General features: G+C 44.9%; 2 protein-coding genes across 5 annotated transcripts in view; one reads left to right on the forward strand and one right to left on the reverse strand.

Moving 5' to 3' along the window:
- The window catches only part of PLA1A (phospholipase A1 member A), a 38,287-nt gene extending 28,836 nt beyond the window's left edge, over positions 1-9,451 (forward strand). Inside the window, exon 10 of the mRNA XM_047725848.1 lies at positions 9,360-9,451. Coding sequence (XP_047581804.1) covers positions 9,360-9,390 — 31 coding nt within the window. The 3' untranslated portion in view covers positions 9,391-9,451. The remainder of the gene's footprint in view (positions 1-9,359) is intronic.
- Positions 9,452-12,341: 2,890 nt separating this feature from the next.
- POPDC2 (popeye domain containing 2) lies at positions 12,342-27,378 on the reverse strand. 4 transcript variants are annotated; one of them, XM_047725864.1, is made up of 5 exons: positions 26,436-27,378; positions 21,716-21,824; positions 17,014-17,404; positions 13,371-13,463; positions 12,624-12,842 (listed from the first exon to the last, which is right to left on the reverse strand). In XM_047725864.1, the coding sequence occupies exons 1-5, from the start codon at positions 26,924-26,926 to the stop codon at positions 12,757-12,759; spliced, it is 1,170 nt and encodes a 389-aa protein (XP_047581820.1). In that variant the 5' UTR covers positions 26,927-27,378; the 3' UTR covers positions 12,624-12,756. The 4 variants fall into 4 exon arrangements, with proteins under 4 accessions (XP_047581850.1, XP_047581820.1, XP_047581839.1 ...); XM_047725883.1 differs by lacking the exon at positions 13,371-13,463 and having other exon boundaries at positions 26,436-27,377; XM_047725873.1 differs by lacking the exon at positions 13,371-13,463 and having other exon boundaries at positions 12,703-12,842; positions 16,873-17,404; positions 26,436-27,377.
- Between the last annotated feature and the right edge of the window lie 459 nt (positions 27,379-27,837).

Raw genomic sequence — 27,837 nt, forward strand, 5'->3', positions numbered from 1 at the left:
CAGCTCAGGTCATGATCCCAAGGTTCTGGGATCGAGTCCCACATCAGGTTCCCTGCTCAGCGGAGAGCCTGTTTCTCCCTCTCCCTCTGCCTGCCTCTCTGCCTACTTGTGTTCTACCTATCTGTCAATTAAATAAATAAAATCTTTTAAAAATAAATAAATAAAAATAAAAAGAGAAGATCGGTAAATACAAGAGAGATGTCAAAACCAGATTAAGGCCAGAGACTTTCTTCTGTATGTAATCAGTGAACTGATAGAAAATGAAAACAGAAATAGCTATCTCACCATGAGATTTAATGTTATTTAAAGCCAGGTCTATGTGCTACCTTAAACCACCTTGCCCAGCAGCCCACACTTCGGGAAACCCGGCTTTAAGTAGGTGGGGCATGTGTGGATGAAGGGAGAGGTAACAGGGAATTCTGCTTGATGGCAAGGCAAAGTGTGGGTCGTACCTCCACACCCATGTCGTTCACAACCTCTTTGAAAATCTTTTCAAGGACAGACTATTACAGAAGTAATTCACTTCAGTAGTCAGCCTGTGCCCTTATGTGGTACTACAAACATGCTTTCCAGACTCTTCTCTCTGGTCACCCTACCCTGAATATGTTCAGTTTGTGCCATAATTCCAGGACTAGGCTCGATATTGGAGTCCTTCCTCCCACAGAATACACCAGGAGTATATTTTCACATGTTCCTCATTATAATCCTCCACTAATTCAGCCCAAGAGTCACTTCAGGGAAACTATAGAGTCTGTATTTTTATGGTCTATATTCTTATTTTATATTTTTAAAGAGTCTATATTCTTATTGTATCCAGCTGGCTTGCTTTCTTGTGGAGTAGATTTTTTGAACCTGAATGAACTATTCATATAACTAATTCCTTTCCATATTATTGTTGTAGTCTCTCCAACCCATCAGGAATTTCTTTTTTTCCCTCTCCTAGACTCTTAACTATAGAGAGCGAACAGACTGTTACCAGAGGGAAGAGGGGTGGGGGGATGGGTGAAACAAGTGAAGGGGATTAAGATTAAGAAAACTGATCTTGATGAGCTCGAGAAATACACAGAATTGCTGCATCACTCTATTGTACACTGAAACCAATTTTGTACACTGAGATACTGTAAGTTAACTATATGGGAATTAAAATTTAAAGAAAAATTATGGTCTCATGGTCAGAGGCATGCTGGACATCCCCTCCAAAGAGAAAGACAAAATATTACACCTTTCACCAACTATAATGAAGATGGATCCCCAAGGCCAGGTAGTTGTCTCTGGGTTCTGGAGGCATCCAGAATTCTTTGATGGCCCATATCCAGAGTAAGGAGAACAGTGGCTGGATCTGAGAGCTATGAAACGGGAAAGGGCTCTGCAACCAGTCAGGACTGCAAGGCAAGCAGCCCCCCTGTTTGAGTCACATGACTCGGTGGATCCCCTGGTGTTATCAGTGGTAGGAAAATCTGCTGTGTGAAGTTTGTGGCAAGCCCCACTGAAAAAAAATCACAACACACATCCCTGAGGTTTGGGAAAAAGACCATGCCTTCCAGAAAAAAAAAAAAAAAAATTCCCTGTCTGGAATTTCTTATATCCTGATTTTACCCTTAAGAACATTTAGTTCCCACCCCCGAGCTTTGTGTAATTTTTATATATTTATCTACATATAGATAGATATATGTGTACATTTATATATGACATTTTTATAGACCCCAGTTTTTTAATCTACAGACGAGAACTTGAAAGGAGAAGGTGAAGGGTGAATCTCTACCTCTAGAAGCTTCCTTAAGATGAATCAATATTCTGGGTCTGACCTTTGCATATATTTCTAACTCATGTTTATCTTGACTACTCACACATTATGGGAAAAGTTTCAGTACTTTATATCTACAATGATCCCCTGATTTGAGGGAGAGAGAAAGGAGAAATAATATGATTAATTGAGTTTTAGCATGACTTAATTCCCAAGAGCCCATGTAGGCTCTCCTAATTGTTACTTCATTTCCTAAGTATAGCAAGCGATGCCGTTTAGTGATTTGTTCCTGGACTTTGCTGATAACACGCCAAGCTTCCTAGGAATGTCTGCTTTCCCTCTTTTTGGTCATTGAAGCAAATGTATTTACCCACTATCTTCTAACTTCTTTTCTATGGGATTATTCAATGATCCCCAAACAAAGAGCTCAGTTGCCCTACAAGGTCTTTCTACAGCAAGGCTGTGATTCAGGGTACCAGGGTACCTGGGTACCAGGATTTACTTAAAGCAGCTGAGTGATCTCTTCTCAATCTTGGCCTTCAGATTAATTTCCAAACAAAACACCTCCTCTACATTATTATGTATATTTTTGAAACTACAAAATCAAAAGATGCTCATTTTAACAAGTCAAACTATAGACATATGGATGCCATGGCCCCGAGGTAATCCATGTTACTAGCCATATAAACATTCTTCTACACATTTCTCCATGCAGATGCAAATATATACATATGAAGCTTTTTTTTTAACAAAAATGAAATTATAGCACACCTATCGCTCTGCAATTTTCCTTTGTCAATAACATATTATGACTATCCCTCCTATTAGACATAGATCTAGTTTACTCACTGGATGTGTATCCACAGTATGGATCTGCCACAAGTTGGTCAACCATTTTCTTTGTGATGGGTACTGGGGTTATTTCAACTACAAATGATGCCACAATAGATATTTTTGTACATCTCTCTCCTATATTGGTACCTCCATTTCTATATGGTAGATTCCTGTGTGAGAATTGCTAGGTCAACAGATACAGCGAAAGGTCAGTAGTGCTGGATTACTTTCAAAAAATGTCAAACCAATTCACAAACTCTGACTAAGGTTCAAAGAGAAGGCTTTCTTGCAATTACTTATTCAAGTATTTGTCCTCCTAAGATAAGTTACTCAAATCCCCAAATTTCTCCTCTGGAGTTCCCTTGTGGTGTTCAACTCATTCCAAGTTGACCGACTCCTACCCATCTGTGGACCTGGAATGACACTTTCCTTCAGAACTAAAGGGACCAGAGATTTCATTACCTTTTAAAAATGGCCTTCATTCAGACACCATAGTCTCTGAACAGTGAAACCACGGGGAGGGGGGGTTATAAAGAAGTTTTAAAAAATAACAGCTTATTTTTTATGATTAAAAATTCAATTCACCTGAAAATATTTCAGCCAATACAGAAAGTTGAGAAAGAGAAAGTGAAAAACTAAAACTCCCTGAGCATTTAGTAAGTGCCAGGTAGTGGTCTAATCCGTATATATAAATTACCTCAGTAATTTTCCCAGCAATTCCGTGTGTTACCTCATTTTACATATGAGGACAAGAGGGAGAGGGAAGTTAAGCAACTCACCCATGGTCATGCAGCTAGTAATGGATGAAATCAGCATTCACACCAAGACACATGCGTCCAGAACCTGGGCTCTAACCACCACATAATACAGGTTAGCCAGCTCAAGATGGTTTCTAGCACTTGCATCCACATGTCCTATTGAAATAGAAATTCCTCAGTCTGGCCCCACTCTGCCTAACTGAAATTATCTGCCATGTTCCCCAGTGTGCTAAAGCCAGTATCCCCCTAAAACATACCATGGACAATGTCTGCTCCATGCCTTTGTGCCTACTGCCCTCACCATCACCTTCAGACTCTACCAGGCGCTCGGGGTGCACTTCCGGTCTATCTTTTGCAGGAAGGCTGGCCATCAATATGTCATTTCAGTCAGTAGCTATGCTGCCTTGCAACGGCAGTCAACAGTTTACTGCATGCATGCCAGCCTTCCACAGAGAGATTGGGAGGTCCTTAAAGGCAGGAGCTCTGTTTTCTCTCTCTGTGGATCCTCCACATTGTAAGCATGCAATAAAAGCTTCTTGAATGGAATTAAAGACGGCATCCTAATGATGTAGATGAAAGCAAAGAAAGATCAGGCTTAACTGATCTGAGAGGCTTAACTCCAACAAGGGGTTGGTGTCTTTTCATTAGTATCAGGATGGCCTTCATTTATTCATTATTCATTTTGTTTTAACATTTTGCTTGTCAGTGTTACATTTTAACCTTTAAAAGCTTGAGCCCCACATTGGGTGTAAAGATTACTAAAAAAAAAAAATCTCCACAGGAAGAAGCTCTGGGCATATAAAAGGAATTATATTGCAACATAAATCTCGTCAAATTGGTGAAGTCTCACCCAGCCCTTCCTTGCCTTGTTCAGTGGTCCTAAGTGACCTTCTCAGACAGACAGAGATATACTGCTGCCCGCAGCCTTCAACATACCTCTGACCTCACTCGTGGGCACTCTCAGGCTGTGGGGTGACCATCACAGCCCCATCTTTACCCCAGACAGGCTGGCTTCCTTCTTTCAGAGGGGAGCCTGAGGGTGATGTGACCATCTCCATGCCTGAGTTCTTCCATTCCCCAGGCCCTAAAATCCTCCCTACCTTCAGTATTCACCCTTCATTTGTGAAGCCAAAACAGTTTGCTTTATGGGACCATCCAGTGTCCTGACAACAGCTCAAACTCAACACATCCAAAATCAACTCAACATCTCCCCTGAAGTTGTTCCTCTTCTCCTCAATGGTAATAGCCACAACACCATCATCCAACATCCAGGCTTGAAGCCTTGAGTCCTCTTTGGTTCAGAATGCTATAATGCTCAAAAAAGTCATCATCCTCCTTTCTCCCTCCCAATACCTTACTTACACTGAGACACCATGTCTCTCAATTTCTTCAAGATGTGTCTGATATTTGTCCTTTCCTCTGTATTCTCTCAGACATGTGGTAAGGCCCTGGATTAGTCAACAAGCCACAGAGTGTCAAGGAGGAAACCATAGTCTAGAAAGATGGAGGGAATCACCTGAGGTCAAACAGCCACTAGAGAAGCAGCACAGCCACTCTCCCGTTCATATTGGCCTTCCCAGCCTGCACTGCCCTTCCGCTGGATTTTAATAACTTGAAGTGACTATTCATTCCCTGTGAAAGGTGAGCTTTAGTAACTTTTTGGAGGTTAACAAGGGACAGTGTTTACCTGGAAGTAAATTCCTGTTACTACCTCGAAGCTCTGAGTCTTTCCCATCTATCCAGACCTGTGCCAGTATAAACAGATTCTTATTTTGGACAGAACCAGAGGGTGGAGAGGTAGAAAGAGATCTAGGTGAATATCCAGGGAAGGAGAGCTCCCTATGTGAGCACCTTTCTTCATGACCCTGGGATCAGGCCAAGTCCAGTGAAAAGACCCCTTCTCTTTTTCAGTTACCAGCCCTTACAACTGTACAACTCCTGGAGTTCACTCAGCCTTCCTGGTCTGGACTCCAATCTCACGATCATTCCTTCTCACTCTCAGCCCTGGGTTCGTTTCAGAAGCTGCCCTGTGCTGTATTTCTTCTCTGGGGAGTACAAGGAAATGGGCACAGCTGGAGACATGTGATCCCCCAAACCAGAATGTTCATTCATTTATTCATTCATTCACACACTCAGGTAGCAAACCTTCACTGTAAGCCTACTATGTGCCGGGCACTATTCTGATGGCAATCCTCTTAATAATAACTACAACATATCGAATGCTTACTAATGCCAGGCATGGTTTTAAGTCTCATCAAACTCTCACTGCAACCTATGAGAGGGGTTCTTCCTTTATTGCCAGTTTACATATGAACAAGCTGAGGTACAGAGCAGTTAGGTAACCAGACAATGAAAGTGGGGGGCTGAAATTTGAACCTGGGGTGTCTAGCTCCAGAACTTTGTTTTCTTAGCCCTACGCTATGTTGATAGGGCATCCTAAGTCAATCAATGTCTATTTATGTCATCCCCACCTCCTTCTTGTTTTTTTAATGTGATTTGCTGGCAGTGGCAAGGTGTCTGGCCCTGTTGCATTAAAGTGGGTTTTACTGGGTCAGGTAGAATAACACAGCATAAATAGGACAGTTTAAAAATAAGTGTTTATATGTGTGATGAAGAAATGACAGCAGTTCAAATAATTTGAGAGCTCCAGAAGGTGAAAAAGGAGAAGAGAAATAGAAGGTATATGGTGAATAGTGAGGGATCAGGTCACAAGAAACACAGTTCAGGGAAAAGAGAAGAAATCACACTGGAGAAATTAGTGGTGAGCAACGTGGGTGAGCAACGTTCTCCTCTCACCCGCTTCGGGGAGGGGCAGGCAAGCAGAGTGAGCAGTCTACAGGCAGGAGACAGGGGACAGCAGGCCTGAGCTCCTCTGCTGGGCCTGGAGAAACCACACAGAAAGGATCTCCTTCCTCAGTCACACATGAGTCAAAGACAAAGTGTCCTAGCTTGAATGGGGGCAGAAGAAAAGAACACTGGAAGGTGGAACTAGAAGTTTCTAAAATCCTAATCTGACCCCGTGTTGAAATGCTCAGCGGCTGCGTTTCACAAAGATCTAACAACGACCAACTAAATGCCAGGCACACGGCACTGTGTAAGGTGCTGGGACCAGGGCAGTGAGTAAGAATCTGGGCAGCCCTCAAGCACCAGGAGAGGAAGTCTGGAGGGAGATGAGAGCTGAGGGAGGTGGTCTCAGCGGATTCTGAGAGTCCTGGAGGGACAGGTTAATGCTGACAGAGGTGGGGCAGATGGCAGGGACAGTGTGGAAGGGGAGGAGACGTTTGTACTAGCCTTGAAAGATGAATAGGACTCAGAGAAGAGGGTTGGTTGGGTCGAGGGCAATTCCAGGCTGTTGAGCAACCGTCCGTTGGCAGTCGATAGTCGGCAATCATGTGCTATGCAGAAAACGACTCTTGGTAAGGATCACGTCAGAGAGGTGAACCAAAAGTGAAATAAAATCCTGTGATCTCCAGGGAAATTTCTGAGTGGGAGACATGTGTCAATATATGAATTCTATGCCAATTAGAAGTGAAACCCCTGAGAGCATTGTTCACATTTTTCAGTGAAGATTTGTAGGGGAGGCTGTAGGAAACTAGGGTGTCGAGAATAAATGGAGAAGAAGATGCAGACCTCTAAGATGAATTTGACTCCTCTCCCAGGAAGTTCTCCCCAGGCTGTCTCTTAGGTGTCTGCCTCTCTTGCCGACACCATCTTATGTTCTGGCCCTTGGTACCTCCCAACCTCACTGACCATTTCAATGGCCAACATTGTTCTCCTGGCTTCATATTCTCAAGTCTCTCAGAACATGAACGTATATGAAATGGCTATATGCTGCCAGGCTCCATGGGATGCTCTCAATGCAACCTCCCTCAGTACTGTGGTGCACCATTTTCCTGCTCACTGGGGTGCACTGCTGGGATGCACCATTTTCCTGCTCACTTCCTACTGCCTTTTGATGAGAGCTCAGATTCCACACCTGGTCACTGAGAGCCATTGGTTCTCTTCTCCGGCTGTGCTTTTGTTATACCTTCCAGCCTTGGGTCTTTGACTCAATTATTTCTTTCCCCTTGATTGCTTCTGCCTTGTTAAACTCTTTCAAGGCACGGCTCAAAGTCCGCTTCATCATGAACACCCCTGATTCCAGAAACAGGAAGCGGTATCTTCTGCTGAACTTCTGTAAGTCATATAGTGGTTTTAAATGCTAATGTAATGTTTTCCACAATGGACTGACATAGTGCTTATTTGTATATGTGTCAGGGATCCAGCTACATCTGAAACTATTAATGAACCACAAGAAGCCTATTTATACAGGGACTGAGGAGACTTCTGGGAAAAGATTAATCCTTGGAGGAGTCAAGCCTCGGTGGGGAGGGAACATGGTGCCTATGATTCATGTCTCTCCTTTGTAGAGCTCAAGTTCCTTCAGGACAGACACCATGATTGATTTACCTACTGAAGTATGTTGTGTCCAGCATAGTATTTGACAACAAGTGGATATTTAATAAGTATTCATGAGATTAAGGGTATTTACTATCTTCTTCTTAGAACAAATCTGACTCTCTGTCAGACTTTATTGGTGAAAATATTAAGCTATACCCCCCAAATTTTCTTTTCATGTGTATGCACCTCTAGTGTGGGGTTAGTGTAGGAGGCTCACAAATCATGTCAAGAATTTTCCATAGACTGAGTAAATAAGATGCCTTGTACCAACATGTCATGCTATATTTCAAATATATAAGGATATATTGTGTTTAATTTTAAAAATTTGCAAATTTATCTAAGAACCTTCTAGGAATCCAGGTATCTTTTGCCATTCCATATACCATTAGTTAATAAAAGCAGGTTTGACCTGCTTCTACCAGGTAAGGTCTCTTCCTTTTAAAAACAAAGACGGTGTGCTTGGGTGGCTCAGATGGGTTAAGCAAATGACTCTCGATTTCAGCTTAGGTCATGTTTTGGGGTCCTGGGATCGAGCCCCACAATAGGCTTCACAATCAGGACAGAACCTGCTTGTATCTCTCCCTCTGTTCTTCCTCTCGCGCATGCTCACTCTCTCTCTCTCTCAAATAAATAAAATATTTTAAAACGAAACCAAAAACAATGACACACATTAAAAGAATATCCCAACCTGTGAAGCCTCTGGTATGCATCATATGTACGGAACAATAGGCCTGGTTGGGCGGTCCTCATCCTCTAGCTTGAGGGGCGGCCAGGTTAACACTGAGTCTCCGTTTACAATGCAGGAGCTTTTTTGTTGTTTGTTTATTGCTTTGTTCATTCTCTACAGTAGCCCCCAAGGGCTGACAAGAGAGCCATCAAATTTCTCAAAATGGACAAGGGAGAACTACATTGTGAAATAAAGAGGGAAGAGAGAAATCAAACAAGAAAAGAAATACACAGTGTAATTTCAGGGAGAAAAACTGAGAAAAGAACATAAGAGCTCTGGGGAACACACTTAACAGCTCTATCAAGCACATAATTGGAATCCCAAAAGGAGAGGGAGGAGAAAATAAGACTCTGAAGAAAGTCCAAGCAGAACAAGGGGACGGAAGGTGACGGTGAGGTGAATGGGTATTTTAGCTGGGATGGTGACAGGGGCTGATAACGGAATGGCCAGAAGAAGTCAGCCAGCAGAAGTTGGGAGGGATAAGCATTTCAGAGAGAAAACCCCCCTATAAAGACCGTAATATAGAAAGAAGCTAGGTATGCCTGACGGACACTCAAAAGCACAGTGTGGCTGAAACAGGATACATAAGAATGAGATCAGAATGCAATATGGATGAAGGACAGGCAGGTAGGCCTTTTTGGCTTGTAAGCGGCCGGAAGAATAGGACTTCCCAATCATGCCTTTTGCTTCCTCACATTCCCCAGTCTCTTTAATCAGCAAAGCACAAAGTTGATTATTAAATGAGTCCGTGTGACTATCTTTAGTCAATGGACTCTGGACAGAAGTGACTTGTCTCCCTTCTGGGCCACAGCATCAAAAAGCCAGCACCGGAATGTCAAACTGTTTCTTTTTGCAGGGGACAGAGCCAGAAGGTCAAAGTAGATTGAATCACCAAGTTGCAACACAATGACGGTTACCCTCATGAGTCATGCAGACTCTAAGCAGACTTTAAGAGAGAAATAAACCTTTGTGCTATTAAATCATAATAGACTGATCCTAATATCACATGGTAAGAAGTTTGGATTTTATTCTAAGTATAATTGGAAGCCATTTGAAATTTGGAGCAAGAGAGTGATGAGATCATATTCATGTTTAAATGGCCACTTTGCTGTGTATACAATAGATTATAGGGAGGAGAAAGGGGAGAGGTGGGGGGGGGGACCAGTTCTAAGTCTATTGAAGTTAATCTAGGTATGAAAGAAATGGTAGCTTGAAATTAGTGGTGGCAGTGAAGGTGGTGAATTGAATTCAAGATACATTTTGAAACTAGAACTAATATGGGTGGAAAGACTCCAAGGTTCTGGGCCTGAGCAACTGAGTGGAAAGAAGGCAGAGTAGGAGGTAAGGTGGGTGGGTGGTACTCAAGAGTTATGAAGCTGTTTGGTTTAAAGATCTCTTCCAAAGAATAGAAAGGAAGAAAGAGAATACTCCCTAATTCTTTTTAGAAAATCAGCATAACCCTGATATCAAACCTGACAACGATATTACAAAATGCATAGATGTAAAATTCCTAAAAAAAACCTTAAAACTAAGTTCAGAAATAGGCAAAGATGAAAATATCATGTAATACAATTGGATTTGCTTCAGGATACAAGGTTATTTTAAAAATCACATATCTATTAATGTAATTCATTAACAGGAGTAGGGAGAAAAATCTCGATAAGTGTAGAAAACCATTTAATGCAATTCTATACTCATCCATGATTTTTAAAAAAACCCTCAGCAAATTAGGAATAGAACTTCATTAATCTGATAGGGCTATTGTAAAAACCTAATATCACGCATCATACTTGATGATAAAATACTGAAAACGTTTTCCTTAAGGTCAGGTATGAGAGAAGGATGTCTTCATTATCCCTTCCATTCATCCCTGTACTGGAGGGCCTACCCAGCACAACAAGGCATCAAAAGAAAAAGAAGGAGGAGAAAGGAAGAAGGGGAAGGTATAGGTTAGGAAGGAAGAAATAAAACCATCATTACTTACAGATGATATATTTGAATCTATAGAAAATCCTGAAGACTCTGGATTAATGATTAGAATTTGTAAGTTATATAAACATTTGATTTATGACAAAGGGGACACTGGACACTTGTGGGGATAGGATAAGTATTTCAGTAAATAATGCTCAGTCTATTGGATAGCCACTGGAAAATAAAGGATTTAATCCTTATTTCATACCATACCATACACCATACACAAAAATCAAATCCAGGTTGACTGTAGGTCTAACTGTGAAATGCAGAACAATAAAACATCTAGAGGGTAGCAGAAGAATATCTTCAGGGGAGGAAAAGATTGCTTAAACATGACACAGAAAGGACTAATGATAGAGAAAAAAAAAGTGGATAAATGACTATACTGAAACTAAGAACATATGTTCAGGGGCAACTGTGTGACTCAGTCGGTTAAGTGCCCGACTGCAGGTGATTTCAGTTTAAGTCATGGCCTCATCATGGGTTGTGGGATTGAGTCCCGAGTTGAACTCCACACTCAGTGGGGAGTCTGCTTGAAATTCTCTCCTTCTGTCCCTCCTTCCACTCAAGTTCTCTCTCTCTCAAATAAATAAATAAATAAAACTTTAAAAAAGACATGATTTATAGAAAAAAGAGAAGATTCACAAAGTGGGAGAATATATTTGAATATATATAAGCAGTGAAGGACTTTTAACTTGAATATTTAAAGAATTCTTTTAAGTAGATAAGCAAAAGCATATAAATGAATAGAGAAGTGGGCAAGAATAAGAATAGACACTTCACAATACAGGATATCTATGGCTAATAAAAACATGAGAAAGTACTCAATCTTATCGCTCTTTAGAGAAATGAAAATTTCCCTGAAATGAAAACTACAACAGTATGCGGCTAACTACACCCAATGGATAAAGTATTTTTTAAAATGACAAGGTCAACAATTGGGAGGATGCGAAATATCTAGAACTCTCACATGCCAGATGTGAAACATCTAGAACTGTCACATGCCGGAAGCGAAACATCTAGAACTCTCACATGCCGGATGCAAAACATCTAGAACTCTCACATGCCAGAAGCGAAACATCTAGAACTGTCACATGCTGGTGGAAATATTAATTGGTACAATCACTTAGGGAACTGATTGGCAGTATTTACTGTGGTTGAACATACATGTACCCAACATTTGAGTAATTTCACAATCCAAATGCCTATCAGCAGTAGAATGGATAAATACATTAGGTCTATTCATGCAACAAATGATTGCAACAGCAATTTTGCAAATAGCAACACAATGAACAAACTCTTGGGATAGAGAAAGAGGGAGATGCCCAAGGACTCCCAGCTGTTTGTGTGTCCCCAGACTGGGCCCCAAACATGAGTGAAGAAGTCTTGGAGATGACACTAGCCTGAGCCACTATCTGAACATGACAGCATGAGGATCTTGAGTGACAACAGCCCAGCGGGGCCCAGTTGAGCCCCACGTGCATCAACAAAATAAACTATCTTAAGTCACTGTTTCAAGTATGAATGTTACATGCCAATGGATAACAGAATATATGTTGAAGTATTTAGGGAAAAAGTAAAATAGAATGTGTTACATTGATAAACCCACTTTAAAATGTTTAAGGAAATTTAATTAAGTTTGTTGAAGTCCCCCTAAAAATTATTGCTTAATGCTAGGGTCCTAAAGAGAGCAAGAGATTTGTAAGTTGAACTTCAAAGCTTAAGGGAAAACTAGGTTTTTAATTTCTACTTCCATAAATTAAATCGAACGGTTAAAAAAAACCCCAACCAAATGAATAAGCAAATCATGAAAAGTTCTGGTCTAGCTGGCTTCAGAGACCCTTCCAGACAGTTCAAAGAAACATCAGGGAAAATAAATGGAGTGATTTATTGAGCGCTCACGAGGTGCCACGCCATGTCTGAGGTGCATTACCTAAGTCATCTCATCTGATGCTCACACAACCTTGTGAGATGGGTTTTCTAAGTCCCAACTTTACAGAGGAGGCTCAGAGAGCCTGTGGAACTTGCCCAAGATTCTGCAGTTTGTGAAGGATGGAATCAGTGATTTTGCACTTCTGCGTGCCTCCTCCTGGAAGGAAGGCTGGTGAGGGCAAATTTCTACGAGTTGCTGGGGGCCCTCGTGTCGCTGCAGCACCCATGTCTCCTGAGCCTGCCCCGACCTGGCCCGTGAGCCCTCCAGTGGGTAAGACGGGGTGTGCACTCCAGTGAGCTTCCTGTGAAGATTTGTGTGGACAGAGAAAAAGACAGCCCATGGATCCTTAAAGTTCAGGAGTGTGGGTTGGAGCCAAGGGGGCCTGTCCCCTGGACATAGCTTGAGAGTAACTGTGGAGAGGAGTTCTAGGAGCTGTGGAAAGAAAAAGAGGAAGGATTTCAGCACTGTCTCTCCAGCTAGCTTGCCTCACTTCCCATTGTTCTCTCCCGTTTTATCTTCTTCTGCTAATCCCCACTGTTTCAGCTGTATCCAAGGCCTGATGTGGTAGGGGCAGTTGTAACCTTGAATCATTTCTTCTAGAGTATGATGATGAACCCGCTTTGAAGTTATTTAGCCCAACCTCTCATTTTATGTGGGCAGAGACCAAGAGATCAACTCCTGGTGCTTCCTGTGAAGAATCTGTAGAGCTCTACTTCTTATCTGGCGCTACCGAATGGGTTTCCAAAACATCTGTATGGCAGAATGATGGCTTTAATGAGGCCCGTGTCTTTTATTTTCACAAAGGGAGGGGTAGGTGAATGAGACTAGTACAACACAAGTGGGAGAACAACGGATCGGGCAGGGGGGACAGGAGGCTGTGAGTCAGGGGGCTGGCAGGGAGCCGCTGCCTCTTGCTGAGCCGACACAATAAGGGGCCTTGGCAGTGGGGAGGGGTGCTACCTTTAGAGACCCAGAACCCGAGGCCCCAGGGCAGCTCCTGCCATGCCACGGTCAAGGGCACGTTGTCCGCTCCAGGAGTCTTTCCAGTGGTTTCTGTGAGAAAAGTGCTGTTTAACAAAACTGACAGCTACACCAGCACCTTACAGCCATCACAGAGGGAAGCTACATGTGATGAGTAGAGAATCAACAGAGTGGGTATAGTGTGACAGTATTCTGTCTCCCCCTGAACCAACGAACCTCACAAAGGAGGTGAGGGTCTGGCCAGTTGATTATGTGCTCCTTCCCTGACCACAATTAGCCTCCCTGTTGTAATCTGCTTATCATTTGCTTGCTTTTTAATTTAAATAATAGGGAGAAAGGCAGCAACATATGGTTCCTACTTTCAAATCACAGAGTTTTCAGAATAACTTGAAAACATAATCAAAATTGGCCAAAATTCAAACAGCGTTCAATTAATTTGTGCCAGCAGACACAAACTATCTGACTTCTTTGCTCACTCCAGAGTTGCATTCACCGAGCATCTCCTGTAAGGAAGACACTTAATGGAACATTCTGGAGTGTCCACAGAACCCAAGTATGTCATGAAGGCTGGGTTAAGGTGAGGTCTGACTGGAAGACCCTGTATGAGTGCCTTACGGTGCAGCGCTGCTGTGCCATTAAGAAAAGCAACATTCAATTCTGGGCACCACGAGACTAAAAGATGCACTGTCTTCCAAAGAGAGCTCTAATGGAAGCCAGACTATTTTTAGCCAGTCCTGGTGTGAGGGACAAGCACTGTGTCAATGTGATGAAGCCCTGTCATTCTCAATGAGCCCCAGTGCAGCCAGCTTCCTGCCTCTTACGTAAGTGCTGTGCCAGGATGAACAGCACTGAGCTTACAATGCTAGTAAGGGCCCAGGCACAGAGGGTGAGTTGTGCCCTGTGTTACAAAGGACACAGTAGTAAATTGCTACTTATCACAAGGGACTCTGCTTACTCAGTAAAGGAATAGCCCTAGAAGGGTTCTGATGGCAAATTAAGTCAAACCAAGCACCCCACAACACAATTCCAGAAAAGGATCCCATGATCACAGACTGAATGGAAAGCCATCTGAAATTGTACAACTTGACCAGGTTTTCAAGTTGTTCTCAAAATTCTGTAGTTTGGAAATAAATAATGTTTTTCCCCCTTTCTATTACCTAAATAAACAAACATTAAAAAGCCTACTTTCTTTACACTGCCAATACCAATACTTTAGAAAGCTGGTTATATGAGCAGTTTTCTCAAGGTTCAGAAAAAGCTGGATTGGCAAATGGGTATTTCGTGTGGGAGTCTTAAGGGCGGAGGGGCTTGGAGACTGAACGGTGACCTTCTTTCACTTAGAACATGTGCACTTGTCATCACATGGTAGGGGGTAGGCTCTTCATGCAGCATGGAGGGGACTCCTAATCAAGCAGGACCCATCATTCAGCAAGGAGGACAGTCCCAAGTCAAAAGAGAAGTTGTAGTGAAATATGGCAGAGGGTTCTTGCTGAAAGACACTCGGAAGCCCTGCGGCCTATATCCCTTATACTGCTGCCTGTTTCTATTTTCCTCCTAGAAACAACTCATCCATTGCCCTCTTACGTAAATCCACTAAGACCTTTGGGGTCCAGCTGGTCCAATACACTCAAACGCAGAAAGTGAGGTGTGGTGAGGTTGTGTGGTTTGTAAAAAGTAGCAGGCCCAGACACAGAAGCCAGGCAGGACTGCAGGTGCCTAGTCTGGCTCTCTTTCTGTTTATCATGCTGCTTTCTAATGTCTGGGAAAACTCATGCCGGCAATGTGTAGCCACCTACAGCTGGGAGTGTTCACACCTTCACTCAAATGGTTTTATCTGTAGCAGAGGGAGAGGTACGGATCTTGGAAGAGTATGGATTAAATACAAAGATGGGGGTGCAGGGTAATTTTGAGGAAAGAACAAGGCAGAAAAGTGGGGGGGGGGAAAGAACGTAATAGAGAAATACAGGAATGATAAAATGGGGAAAATGTAAGGGACAGATATTGGGAGGAGAAATTACCTAAGAAGAAGAAGGAGGAGGAGGAAGAGGAGGAGGGGAAGAAAGGACTTTTTTTCTTCTGAGCAGCGGATGGAGGCAACCAGGGACTAAGCAGAAGTCAGAAAGAGGAAAGAGAGAAGAGCAAACAGAACCAGGAAAAGAGAAGAAACCAGGAGAAACACAAGAGCACAAAGAGCCGCCAGGAGTGAAGAGTGTGCACAGATGCGCAGGCGCGCTGGACAAGGACAGGGCTCCACAGGGCAGGACTCACATGCAGGGATGGGCGTGGACAAGAAGGGTGGTGAAGATCAGCACAGTGGACAAGTAGGACAGTGACCAGTGCAAATGGAGGAAGTCAATGAGTGATCTCGGGTCCTGGATAGATCCATGGAATCTGTGGTTCTAGGGACATTAGCACTACAGGAGATGACAAATTCATGTCTATAAAACAAGACATTTAACTTTTACCATTTGCCTCCCCAGCCTCTTTCACCATTTACATAACTTGTTCTTACAAACTATACATTCACTCATTCACCTTGTGTACCTTAGAAACCTTCCTCCCTGGGCTAGTTTCTTTAAAAAAAATTTGTCCGTGCTTCCCAAAGGAGGATGGGTCTCTTAGGCCCCTGCATCACACACACACTTAGAAATGGCTTCCCAACTGGCAATAGTGGGATTTTCCTCAGGAAAAGCCAGGCCTCTGCCATGGCTAGGTGGAGTCCCAGAGGAAAATGTCACAGCAATGTGAGAGCAACCATTTCCCAGAACTACTCTATATAGGCTTTCTTGTACATTCTCCTGAGCTGTGAGGGAAATCCTGCCCTTTCTGTTAGGTCCTCCCACATTTGTGCCCATCCACCTCACACAGGTTGGGGGAAGGCCAGGCTGCTGTATACCTGTATGATCATAGTAACAGAGCAGCATCCATTTGTCTGCCTGAATAAGCAAGGTCTCTCCACGGGGCAAGACGAGAGTAAGGTGGGACATTTTCCTCCCAGGGTTATCAGCCTCTATCACAAGCCTCTTTAAAATTTGTGATTTTCAGAGCTAGCTGCCAATCCAAGCAGCGATTGCTTTCAGAGCTGCCTCTACACTAGGAAGAACTGATAGGAATTAGAACCATGTCAGCTTCCCCCCCCCCCCATTTAAAACACATGCCACAAATAAAATCCCCTTTAGCCCTCGCTCTCTATGGCCTTAACGCTGCACAAACTCACAGTTTTGCAATCATTTGATTGCTTAAAATGTCAACAAGCCCATTTTCCAAAATGCAATCACACTTAATAAAAAATGAGTCAAAAAAAAAATCCCCTCATGCCTTGCATGCACCTGGAGTGAGCTGCTACTGCAAGGTTGGGTTAGTGCCACTTTCTGGGAGTCCTCTGAGAGGACAGGCTCTGTGAGAGTTTTTGTACCCTTACAAGCCGAGTGGAGGCCAACTGTTGGCAGGAAGGCATGCCAGCTGTCTTCTGAGTACTTACACAGGATCCTGAGCCGGGTGGCCGTGCCCGTGTTAGTTCTCCCTCACCTCATGTACTCCCCATCACTCCTATAATCCATGAACGATTCTGATCCCGACACCTCCTCAAAATCCTCCAGCACCAGACTGGTGGAGTCCTCACCCAGGATGCCGCTGTCAGGCCGGGACAACCTGGCCCGGGAAGGAGGTGCAGGAGGGCTGGTGGCCATTGGAAGAGGAGAGCAAGGGGGTGTTTGCTGGGTGGATGTGGGCAAGGCTGGTTCACGGGCTTCCTCGTCATCCTTCTCGGACTCAGGCCCTGTATCCGAGGCTGCGGGACCCAGGACATGGTAGAGGCTGGGGAGACGGATGTCGAAGCGCAGCCCAAACTTGGCAAAGAGCTTGTCATTGAGAGCGTAGAGCTTCTCTGAGATGTCATAGCCCAGCAGGGCTGAGAAGAGTTGGGAAATGTATCGCTCTTTGGTCAAAAGAAGGTGGAGACTTTTCCGGGGCCAGGAAATGTAGCTACATGGGGTCTCGGCAGTCAGAGTGACCTGAGGGGGGTCCAGAGAAGAGAGTGAAGGTTTGAATTAGACTATGTGTCCATGCTTAGCACAGAGAAACATAGAGTTACTCAAAAAACAGCTTTACTTTTGTTAAAGAAATTGTGGCAGCGCCCGCCATGGCCTTGCCTGAAGGAGGTCCAGAGAATGACTTTTACTTGTGATGTGGAGGGGGGCTTTGTCAGGAGCCCTGGGTCCAGCCATCCACTCACTCACCCACTCACCAAGGGGCCTTCACCCCCTTGGAGCCTCAGCCTCCAGGCCCAGTCTCCTCAGCTCTCACATTATGTGGTCCCACGTTATGTGGTAACGCTGATACCGTTAACAGCGAAGGGAGATTCTGAGTCTGTTGGGATCTCGTGAGAAAGACGGGGCCTCCTACTGCTCTGAAGATAGGCTGACACGGTGATGACAGTTTGTTTTGAGAATAAAGAAAGATAAATATATTGCAAGAGGGATTAAGGACGGGTTGGAAAGCAATTCAGTTACAGAAGAGCTTCTGATTAGGCAGGCCAGGCTGCGTCACGTGGCAGAATGCCGGCCTGGAATTCAGGCCCAGGAAGCCGCTCTTGACACGGCCACAACAACTCATCAAAGAGATCTGATGGCTAAGGTCAGAGGAAGGGCATGAAGGAAGAGGAGATCTGAGGAGCAGAAAGTCGAGGGCACCCCACTCTCCATTTATCTAGCCACCTAGGGATTTCTGAGCACTTGCTACGGGCACACAACGTAAAGCTAAATTACACTTGCAGGCTAGGCAATGTGCCTGGTATGAGCAAGTGCTTGATAAATCCTTGTTAAAGCAATGATGGATGGTAAAGCTAGGGTTATACTAGAAATGTGCCTGGATAGTAAAGGACCAGGGTGTAGAATACATATTTTTTTTTAAAGATTTTATTTATTTATTTGACAGACAGAGATCACAAGTAGGCAGAGAGGCAGGCAGAGAGAGAGAGAGGAGGAAGCAGGCTCCCACAGAGCAGAAAGCCTGATGTGGAGCTCCATCCCAGGACCCTGGGATCATGACCTGAGCTGAAGGCAGAGGCTTTAACCCACTGAGTCACCCAGGCGCCCCAGAATACACAATTTTTAAAGAAGATTTTATTTGTCAGAGAGAGAGAGTAAGAGAGAGAGAGAGAGCACAATCGGGGGAGCAGTAGGCAGAGGGGGAAGCAGGCTCCCACTGACCAGGAAGCCAGATGTAGGACCTGATCCAAGGACCCTGGGATCATGACCTGAGCCAAAGTCAGATGTTTAACCACCTGAGCCACATAGGCGGCCCCAAATCACACAATTTTTAATAATCGGATTGACCACAATAATTTCTTAAAATTTTTTAAAAGATTTTATTTATTTATTTGAGAGAGAGAGAGAGAGCTCCAGTGGGAGTCAGCAGAGGTAGAGGGAGAAGCAGGCTCCCCACTGAGGAGCAGCTCTGTCTTACCAGTTGCTCAGACCAAAAGCCTTAGAGTCCTCCTTGATCTTCTTTCTCTCTCACACACTACATCCAACACATTATAGGAAATCCTTTTGGCTCTATTTAGACTTATGCACCAGCCCTACATGATGTGATTCCTCATCCCATCTTTGACTTCCTCTCCAGCTATTCTCCCCCTGTCCTCTCTCTGTTCCAGGCCTCCTTTCTGTACCTCACACATGCTAGTCCCTTCCACCACAGGGCCTTTGCACTGGCTCTTCTCTCTGTCTAATATGCTATGCCCTCAGCTTCTCAGAGCTCGCACTATCATCTCTCTTAGGTCTTTCCTCTAATGTCACCTGCTCAACAAAGACTTCTGTGGTCACCCTATTTAAAATTGCAATGAGACCTCCCGTATACCACTCTATTTTTTTTTAACTAGCCCTCATTATCTTTTAATATATTACATAATTATTCATTATGTCTATGGCTTTTTTTTAATCTTCCCTCACTAGAATGCAAATTACATGAAGGCAGGGAACTTCCTCTGTACTGTTCACTGATACCTCCCAAGCACTTTAACAGCGCCTTGTATATAATAAATGTTCAGTAAACATTACTGAAGTGAATGAATGAGTCAGGTAAAGACCACCAATCTTACATGCTGCAAAACAACTGAATGTCACTTTCACAGGTCCTGTATAAAATCCTCCTCAAAGGTCTTCAGGAAGCCTGCTTATTCCCTGGCTCCCATATACACATATGCATTTGTCTATAATAAAGTCTTGACAACTTTTTTGTCTAATTCTCATTTCAGAGTCTTGTTAAGTGGGTTAAATGAAGCAACATATGGAAAGAGGGCTTGGGTCCAGTAAGGCATGATGTAAAGTGGAGAAATAATGATTTCTGTGCGATACCTTCTATGCTATGTTCTTGGTGACTAACGAGAGGGTCCCAGTGCTGAATAGCCCATAAATTCTTATTTAATTGGATTGCTGAGAGGTGTGATGGAACATTGATTCATTAGTGGTAAACACAATGAGAATTATGGTTTGGTCACTGTGGATTGCCCTATTAGTTCGCAAAGACTGTAACTACAAAAGGCAAGGACAGCGTGAACTATAACTCAGGACAACGCCTGACATTTGCAAAGAGGAAATGGGACTTTACAGAGCCAATAGCGAACGTGTGGATCTCATTGCTCCCAAAGGAGGTGCGCACTAAAAATATAAACGGGAGGAATCTGACAGTAGCTACATTCCAGGCTGAGAGGCCATCTGGGGTTATAGTCTCTCCTTTCAAGCAGAGCTTAGGGGAGGACACCCGGCTTATCCCCCACCTGTTCCTCGGTGTCAGTGTCAGGAACAGAGGCTGGTCTGGCTGGCTCAGGACCTGACTCTGCCCTCCCGGAGGTTCTTAGGGGCCTGAAGGAGTTCTCACAGAAGGCTGCTCGGCTCGGTTGGAGAGGGTGGGGGTGTGTGTGGTGGAAGGGGAACATGATCAGTGGAGGCCTATGGTTGGTGGCCCAGCAGTGGGATAGGGATTGCCTCTCAGGGTCTGTCCTCATAGGGCCAGGAGTCAGGCTGGGGCAGAAACAGGCCCAGCCAGGTGACCCTTCCTGGCAGGTGTCTATTCTGGAGTTAGCTCCTATACTAGCTTGAGGGAGTCCCCGACAGAAGTGGTAAAATTCACATGGAACCCAGTAGTAGTGAACTATCTGGACAGGGAAGTCCCTATAATAGGGTATGTGTGTGTGTGTTTTTCTCTATGTGTGTATGTGTGTGTGTACTTCACTTTCTTGGTGACCCGCTCATTTTCAAAAAGAATAGTAATAGCAGAGCCAGGCAACTTCACTTTGCCACTTTCTGAATGAAGACCTTGGGCAAACTGCTTGATGTTTTGGAGCCTCAACGTCTTTATCTGTTAAATGGGAAAATGATAATATCCACTCCAGAGGTGAGAATCAGTAAGGCAATATAATATTTAGTGCCTGACACATACTAGCCAGTCAATAAGTGAGAGCTACAAAGCAAGGAACTGAGGTTTGAAGGACTGGCAGAGAAAAGAGCAGGGGCCAAGCAGCCAGGCCCCCACCATGGAGTATGTCTGTGACTGCCTCATAGAGTTCCCTGAGGCACCAACTGCCCTCTGCCAAGCCAGTTTGGCAAAGCTTTATTGAACACCCACTGTGTTCAGGGTACTGTCCTTTGGAGCCTGGGAACAGAGAGAAGAGGAAGCCCAGATTTCTACCTCAAAGAGTTAGGAAACGAAACCAAATCGTTAGAGCAGAGAGCAATGTGTCCCAGTCAGCATAAGTAGAAGGAATAGAAAGGCCCACAGACAGGAACATGAAGCTGTGGGGATTCGAAGCCCATGAGGTCAATCTGGGCAAGCTTCAAGGGAAGTTAAGATACCATCACCTCATTTACAGGGGGGAAATGCGTTTCAGATAGAAGGTACAGGAGGGGCCAAGCGTGGCCCTTGCAAAAACAGGGGGATGTATTTAGGGAAGTGCTAGTTGTTCTGTTCCGTATGGCTGGTATGAGCAAAAAGTGTGAAGGAGGAAGGGGTTGGAGATGTGACTAGATGTCACTAAAGGTCTTAGGTTACTCTCTAAGGGGTGTGGGTTTTTACTTTGTGGTCATAGTGGTCTTCTCGAGTTTTAGGCATAGGAGTGACATGGCCTCTCGGGGATTAGTACCTCCCCTCACCCCTACCTGCCCGCAGCCCTGGCCCTCTTTCCACAGAAGGAGAGCGCTCCCACCCCTAGCATCACATTGGCAGTGGTTCAAAGAACAGATGTGAGTGGGGAAGGATGAAGGGGGGCATATTCCTGGGTCACAGTGGGAGAGGGTGGGGCGGTCCTGGCACTGGCTCCCCATTACCTGGAACACACCCTCCTCAGACGGCTGCAGAGATTCCCATTCTGGAGAGTCCATGAACTGGTAGGGGAAGATGTAGTGAAGAAACTGCCCATCCTGGCTCACACGAACCCTGGCAAAGGGAGAGAAGAGACCGTGTGGAGAAAGGGAAGTGGCCACCTAAACCCTCCTCCATCCAAATTATGTATTTAAAAATGGAAAATAGGAGGCATCTGGGTGGCTCAGTCATTAAACATCTGCCTTGGGCTCAGGTCCTGATCCCAGGGTCCTGCGATGGAGCCCCACAAAAGCCTGCTTTTCCCTCTCCCACTCCCCCTGCTTGTGTTCCCTCTCTCGCTGTGTCTCTCTCTGTCAAATAAATAAATAAATAAATAAAATCTTTAAAAAATAATTAAAAATAAAAATGGAAAATGATTAAGATCCAATATGGGTTTTTCCTCTTTCCCCCAGAAAACTCAGTTTCAGCCTCAAGCTCTCCCTAAGGTTGAGTTATACCAGGAAAGGAGGTGTCTCTGTCAAACAAAGGGGGGGCAGACAAAGAGATCTCTGAGGTACACTCTGTCCATGGGGAAGGAGCTATTGTTCCATTTTTTTCTGGAGCTTTACTGGCTAAATACATATGCATGAGTACCTCCTGGGGTCCTGGAGATCTGGAAAAGCAGAGATGGGTATTTGCTGATCCTTGCCTTTAAGGATTTCACAATTTAGTGGAAATCACAGACGTGTCCATAACTGGCTATAAGTCCATGTGTGGTCTTATGAAATGGGAGAATAGAGGAGGGAGAGAGATTAGTTCTCTTCAGGTGGTAGAATTCTCAAAGATGACATCTGAGCTGACTTTTGAAAAACGAACAGGATGCTGGGAAGTTGATGAGGCTAGGGACAGATGGTGGTGTGGTAGTCTGTTTTCCCCTATCTGCTCTTTCCTTTCCTCCACAGTGCCAGAGTTTTAACGGGGCTTGCTCGGCTAGACCGCATTTCCCTACCTCCCTTGCAGGTAGGTATAGCCACGTGATTAAGTTCTGGCCAAATGGGACATTCGTGCTCCAAATCTTGCTCCTAATGAATGCCTGCGTACACTCATGCACACAAATTACCAAAGAACTTCGCCAATAAGCTGTTGCCTTTTGTCTGACAACCTAAAGATGGAAGATAGAAGGGGATGTAGTTCTCACGCCAAGCCATGGATGTGGTGTCAGCCCACAGTACCCCATGGGAGAGACACAGGTGCTCCTACAAGACCAGGTAATCTAGAGAGACAGCCAGGCAGAACTTCCCCGAGTCATAAAAAGATACAAGAGAAAATGAAGTGCCAGGCTCTCCTACCTCAGGTTCTCCACATAGTCTGTCCCCTCTGGCTGGATCTCCTCCCAACCTCCACCTTCTCCTCAGGTCTCAGCCTAAACATTCTTTCTTCCAGGAAGTTTTGTTGACCTCCCCCAGAAAAGTAGCTCCATCGGGTACATGCTCTGAGTGCACTTATGTTTCTCCTTGGAAATATCATGCTGTGATTCACCACTATGTCAAACATTATTGATTTTCTTGATAGACAGCAAGAACGGTATTTTTCATATTTTAACACTGGATCCTTAGTCCCTAGTGCTTTTAATAAATATTTTTGGAAGGGGAAAAGAAAGAAAGGAAGGTAGGAATGGAGGGATGAAGGAGAGAAGAAAGGAACAGTTGAACAGATTGTGTGAACTCACTCGTGTCACCATAAAAGGGGACCAACATCTCAAGGAAAAGCTTCCTGAATACAGGAAGACAGACAGACATTAGGAGAAAACAAGGCTGCTGCTGAATACGCAAGATCCTCTTACCAGCTCCTCAGGCAAGGGATCTGACCACTTGAGCAAACGAGGAGGAGTGACATCATTTAAAGTATAACATCTAATGAGCCTGCGGGGCTCCCTTAAGCCATTTAAATTGGTATATCATGCCTTTTATCATTTAAGCCTCTTCTTCCTTCTTGAACCCCTGGATGACAGGTATTTCCTCCCACTTGAATAGCCTAGACAGTTAGCTGCCTGCCCAGGAGGCTGTGCACGAGAGAATTCTGTAGGACAGAAACACACTAACAGTAAGCCCAGCTTAACAAGGTGACAAACTTTGGGGAAGTCACTTGGCTTTTCTGAGTCTTAAAAGGGACTAGTTGCATACATTAAAATAAAATAGAAAGGGCATCTGAGGTTTTAGCAAAGGGCTCCAGATGAGAGCCTGCATGTGATATGGGGGAGGTCTGCACCAGAAATCCCGACTTCCTGGCACAGAGTTCTCTTTCACAGCTCTGAGGTGTTGGGTACCTCAACTGGAACCAGCCTGAGGTACAATGATTCTCCCTTAAAACTGGAGCCTGGTCACAGACAGGAAACCTCTTCTCCCAGCTCCAGCTTAGCAAAGTTGAGACAGGATGACATTAAAAGATAACAAATAAAACTCTCACTCCAAACCCTGAAAAGCAAGAAAAAAAACCCAAAACTGTCTAATTTCTGACTCTGGTTTTTGATGCCAAGTATACTAGGAAAAGCCACATTGAGGAGGCAAACCCACCTCTCCCCGTCACAGGGAAGAGGTCTTCTACAAATTCATGGCAAATTCATCATGTTAAAAATGGATTTTAAATATTGCATAATAATCATAGCCATACAGGTGCTGCAGGCCTTTCTCCCACCTGTCTCAGCTCCTTTGAACGGACAAGCTACAGGTAACAAATAACATCCTGAATCTCCTGAAGAAGAACACTTCTTTTCTTTTCTTTTTTAAGATTTTATTTGACAGAGAGAGAGAGATCAAAAGTAGGCAGAGAGGCAGGCAGAGAGAAAGAGGGGGGAAGCAGGCTCCCTGCTGAGCAGACAGCCCGATAAGGGGCTCGATCCCAGGACCCTGAGATCATGACCTGAGCCAAAGGCAGAGGCTTAACCCACTGAGCCACCCAGGCGCCCCAAGAAGAATATTTCTTAAGTAGTCTATATTTTATTTTTAAAAGAATTTTATTTATTTATTTGTCAGAGAAGCAGGGGGTGCAGCAGGCTCCCCACTGAGCAAGGAGCCTGATGCGGACTCAATCCCTAGACCCTGGGCTCATGACCTGAGACTTTTTTTTTTATTTTATTTTTTCAGTGTTCCAAGATTCACTCTTTATACACCACACTCAGTACTCCATGCAATATGTGCCTTCCTTAATACCCCCACCAGGCTCATCCATCCCCCCACCCCCTCCCTTCCAAAACCCTCAGTTTGTTTCTCAGAGTCCACAGTCTCTCTGGGTTCCTCATGACCTGAGCCTTAACCGACTGAGCCACCCGGGGCATCCCAGATTGTTTTTATTTTAAGCATGGAACTGTAGGCAGCAAACATTTTGGCAACAGTCATAATGTCCTTCTATTTATACATGTATTTGTTTACAGATAATTCCATTTGTTTATACTTCACTTTATTCATAAATAAAATGTCTCCCCACAAAAATCTCATAGATCATTCAACCCAGGACTCTGAGTCCAAACAAAATCACACGTATACCTAACACTGTTGATTCTACACAGTAGTACAGCAATGCACATTATTGCTACCAGTAGTCGTTGTAGTACCATCATCATCATTCTAGAACTCTTCTTTTTTTCCCCCTGTGTGGTTGGCAGTCTTATCTGGTTTCTTCCCCTGCCACCCTGGGAATCAGAGCCTTCTGATAAGATTACTACCTTATCTTTTCTATCACCTTCTTGTCTCCAAAAAGCAGGGAAGGAAACTGAGAACAAGCTTTTGAAATACTTTGCTTGCTTTCCACCGAGGTAGCCCAAGTGAACCAGGTTACATAGTTTACTGTTTGATGCTCAGCCCCACACAGAAATCCCACTAGGGCGATATTTCAAAGATTCCACAACCACCTCCCAAATGGACAGCATGGAGCCCGTGGTATTTGTTCAGATGTCAGCCAAGGGCCAACACTTATGTGTGGGCTGACTGAGCATACACTAATCGTGACTAAGACCATTTCCACTCATTTCTGTTGTCACCCAGCCTGAAGGAATCAGCCAGGTATCTCCACCAGATCCTCAATGAGACACATATGGGCATCACTTCTCCTTCACTGTGTGGTCTTTTTGGTACTTGATCACTGGTCTGTAAGAATCTCAACAGAACACGTGCGAATGGAAAAGAGGACAGGGAATATTCCCTCTCCCCATCTGCTTGTACACCAAATGGCTTCCCCACAGACTCTTACAGGATAGCCTCAACATAACTGGGGCTGTTTCCTCGATGCCCTCACTGTTCCCTGCACATAGTTGGCACTTAGGAAATACTGAATACATCTGGAAGGAACAAATCAACCTTATTAAAAGGTCCACTTTTTCAAAGCTCACAGACATTATGGCAGCTTACACATGACCCACCGGTGTGTGTAATACGTGTGTGTGCGCGCGCGTGTGCGCGGCCATTTTAGACCCAGGCTCAAGAGACACTCAGCCCACACCGCCCAGCACCAAAGGCACGCACAGTCCTTCCTGCCAACTGAGAAGCTATCTCATGATCTTGTTTCCTCTTGGAAAATGCTAAGAAAGAGGAACCAAACCCACGCTTGGGGGGAAAAAAAAAACTGTTTTTGTTTGTTTGACTTGCCACATCCTTCCCTCAATGGAAGGGCCTCAGAATGGAAAGGGACACAGTAGGAAACGAGAAGCATGGGCCGAGGGAGGAAACGCCCAGCTGTGACGTAGGAGCTTACCGGCCAGAGAGGAGCAGGGACAGGCGGTTGATGGGGGTCTCGCCCTCCACAGCGTAAGTCTGCTCAGTGGCCAGCGTCAAGACCTGCTCCTCACAGCACTGAACAATCTCCTTGTACACCTGCAGAGGTACCTGCAGGGGTAAATACAGCGTCTTGTAGAGGACGTCGAACTCCTCGGGGAGGGCGCGCCTGCGCAGCCGGTGTATCAGGTATGCCAGCTGGAGCAGGCAGGCCGTTGCCAGCAGGAAGCTCCAAAGGATGAGGTCCAGGCGACAAGCATCCAACCAACCCCACATCACGCAGCACACGTAGCCCGTGCCCAGGAAGCCGAAGAGGTAGAAGCATCCATACACACCACTGCCCCCCATGAAGCCCAGGATCAAGAAGCAGTTGGCCAGATGGTAGATGGCGCCTTCCAGATCCCGCTTCCAGCCAACGCACACGGGGCCCTGCCAGATTAGCTGGCTCATGGTGCTGCTGTTCACACTCATCTTCAGGGCGCCCCAATGCCTTGCAGGGCTCTGAGACTGTCTCCACAGAGGAAATTCAGAAAGTGGATTAATCGGTCCTCCCAGGAGTCTTCTCACGTCCGGCTTCTCGTCACCAAGCCCACCTTTCCTGAGAGGAATGCTTCCAGTAGCTTTGGGAATAAATGGCAGAGCATAGTACACTTCATGGAGGATTTTTAAACTTGTTTTCCCCTCTCTCTTTCCTTCAGCAAGGCTCTGGCCCTGTCCGCAGAGCTCAGGCGAGCTCTGGCGAGCTGACTCGGCTCCAGATTTCTTAGGACAGTCTTCACATTTGGCTCTCAGCAGAAAAGCTAACGTGTCCCGAGGCAAAGCTAGGACTCAGGGGCTGAAAACTTTAGCTGTGAGGATAAAGTGGCCACATCCTGCTCTGTTGTCCCCAACCAGAATGAGGAGAGCCCAGCACGGGAGGCACACTTGTGTTCCATTTGGAATGCGACTCTCTTGGCACCGGAAGAGAGGGTGACCCCAGATGGATACCATGTTTGGAATTGGAATCCAAGAGGTACTGGCAGTGAGAAAAAACAGGCCATGCACAAAGGCAGGCTGGCAGAGCACTTAACTTATCTCCCCAGAGGACAAGACCTCGGAGCCAGGGAGGCAGGCAGGGGAGAACAAAGGAAAATTGAGCCCAGAATTTACCACAACGCCTCAGTCAGGATACTGTTCAGGGTGCCTGTGGGGAGGGCTAGGGGCTCTCCTGAGGTAGGCGGACACATCAAAGCAGGAAAGTAGGGGACTATTATAAGAAAAAATCCTAACAGTGAGAACTGGAAAAACCCTCAGAGGCCTTTATTAGGTCACATTATAAACATCACTAGGCATTTTATTTGACAGCCATTAAACAAAAATGACTATGCAAAGCAGCTCTTTGA

This window comes from Lutra lutra, chromosome 1 (genome assembly GCF_902655055.1).
Source record: "Lutra lutra chromosome 1, mLutLut1.2, whole genome shotgun sequence".
Classification (NCBI taxonomy): Eukaryota; Metazoa; Chordata; class Mammalia; order Carnivora; family Mustelidae; genus Lutra; species Lutra lutra.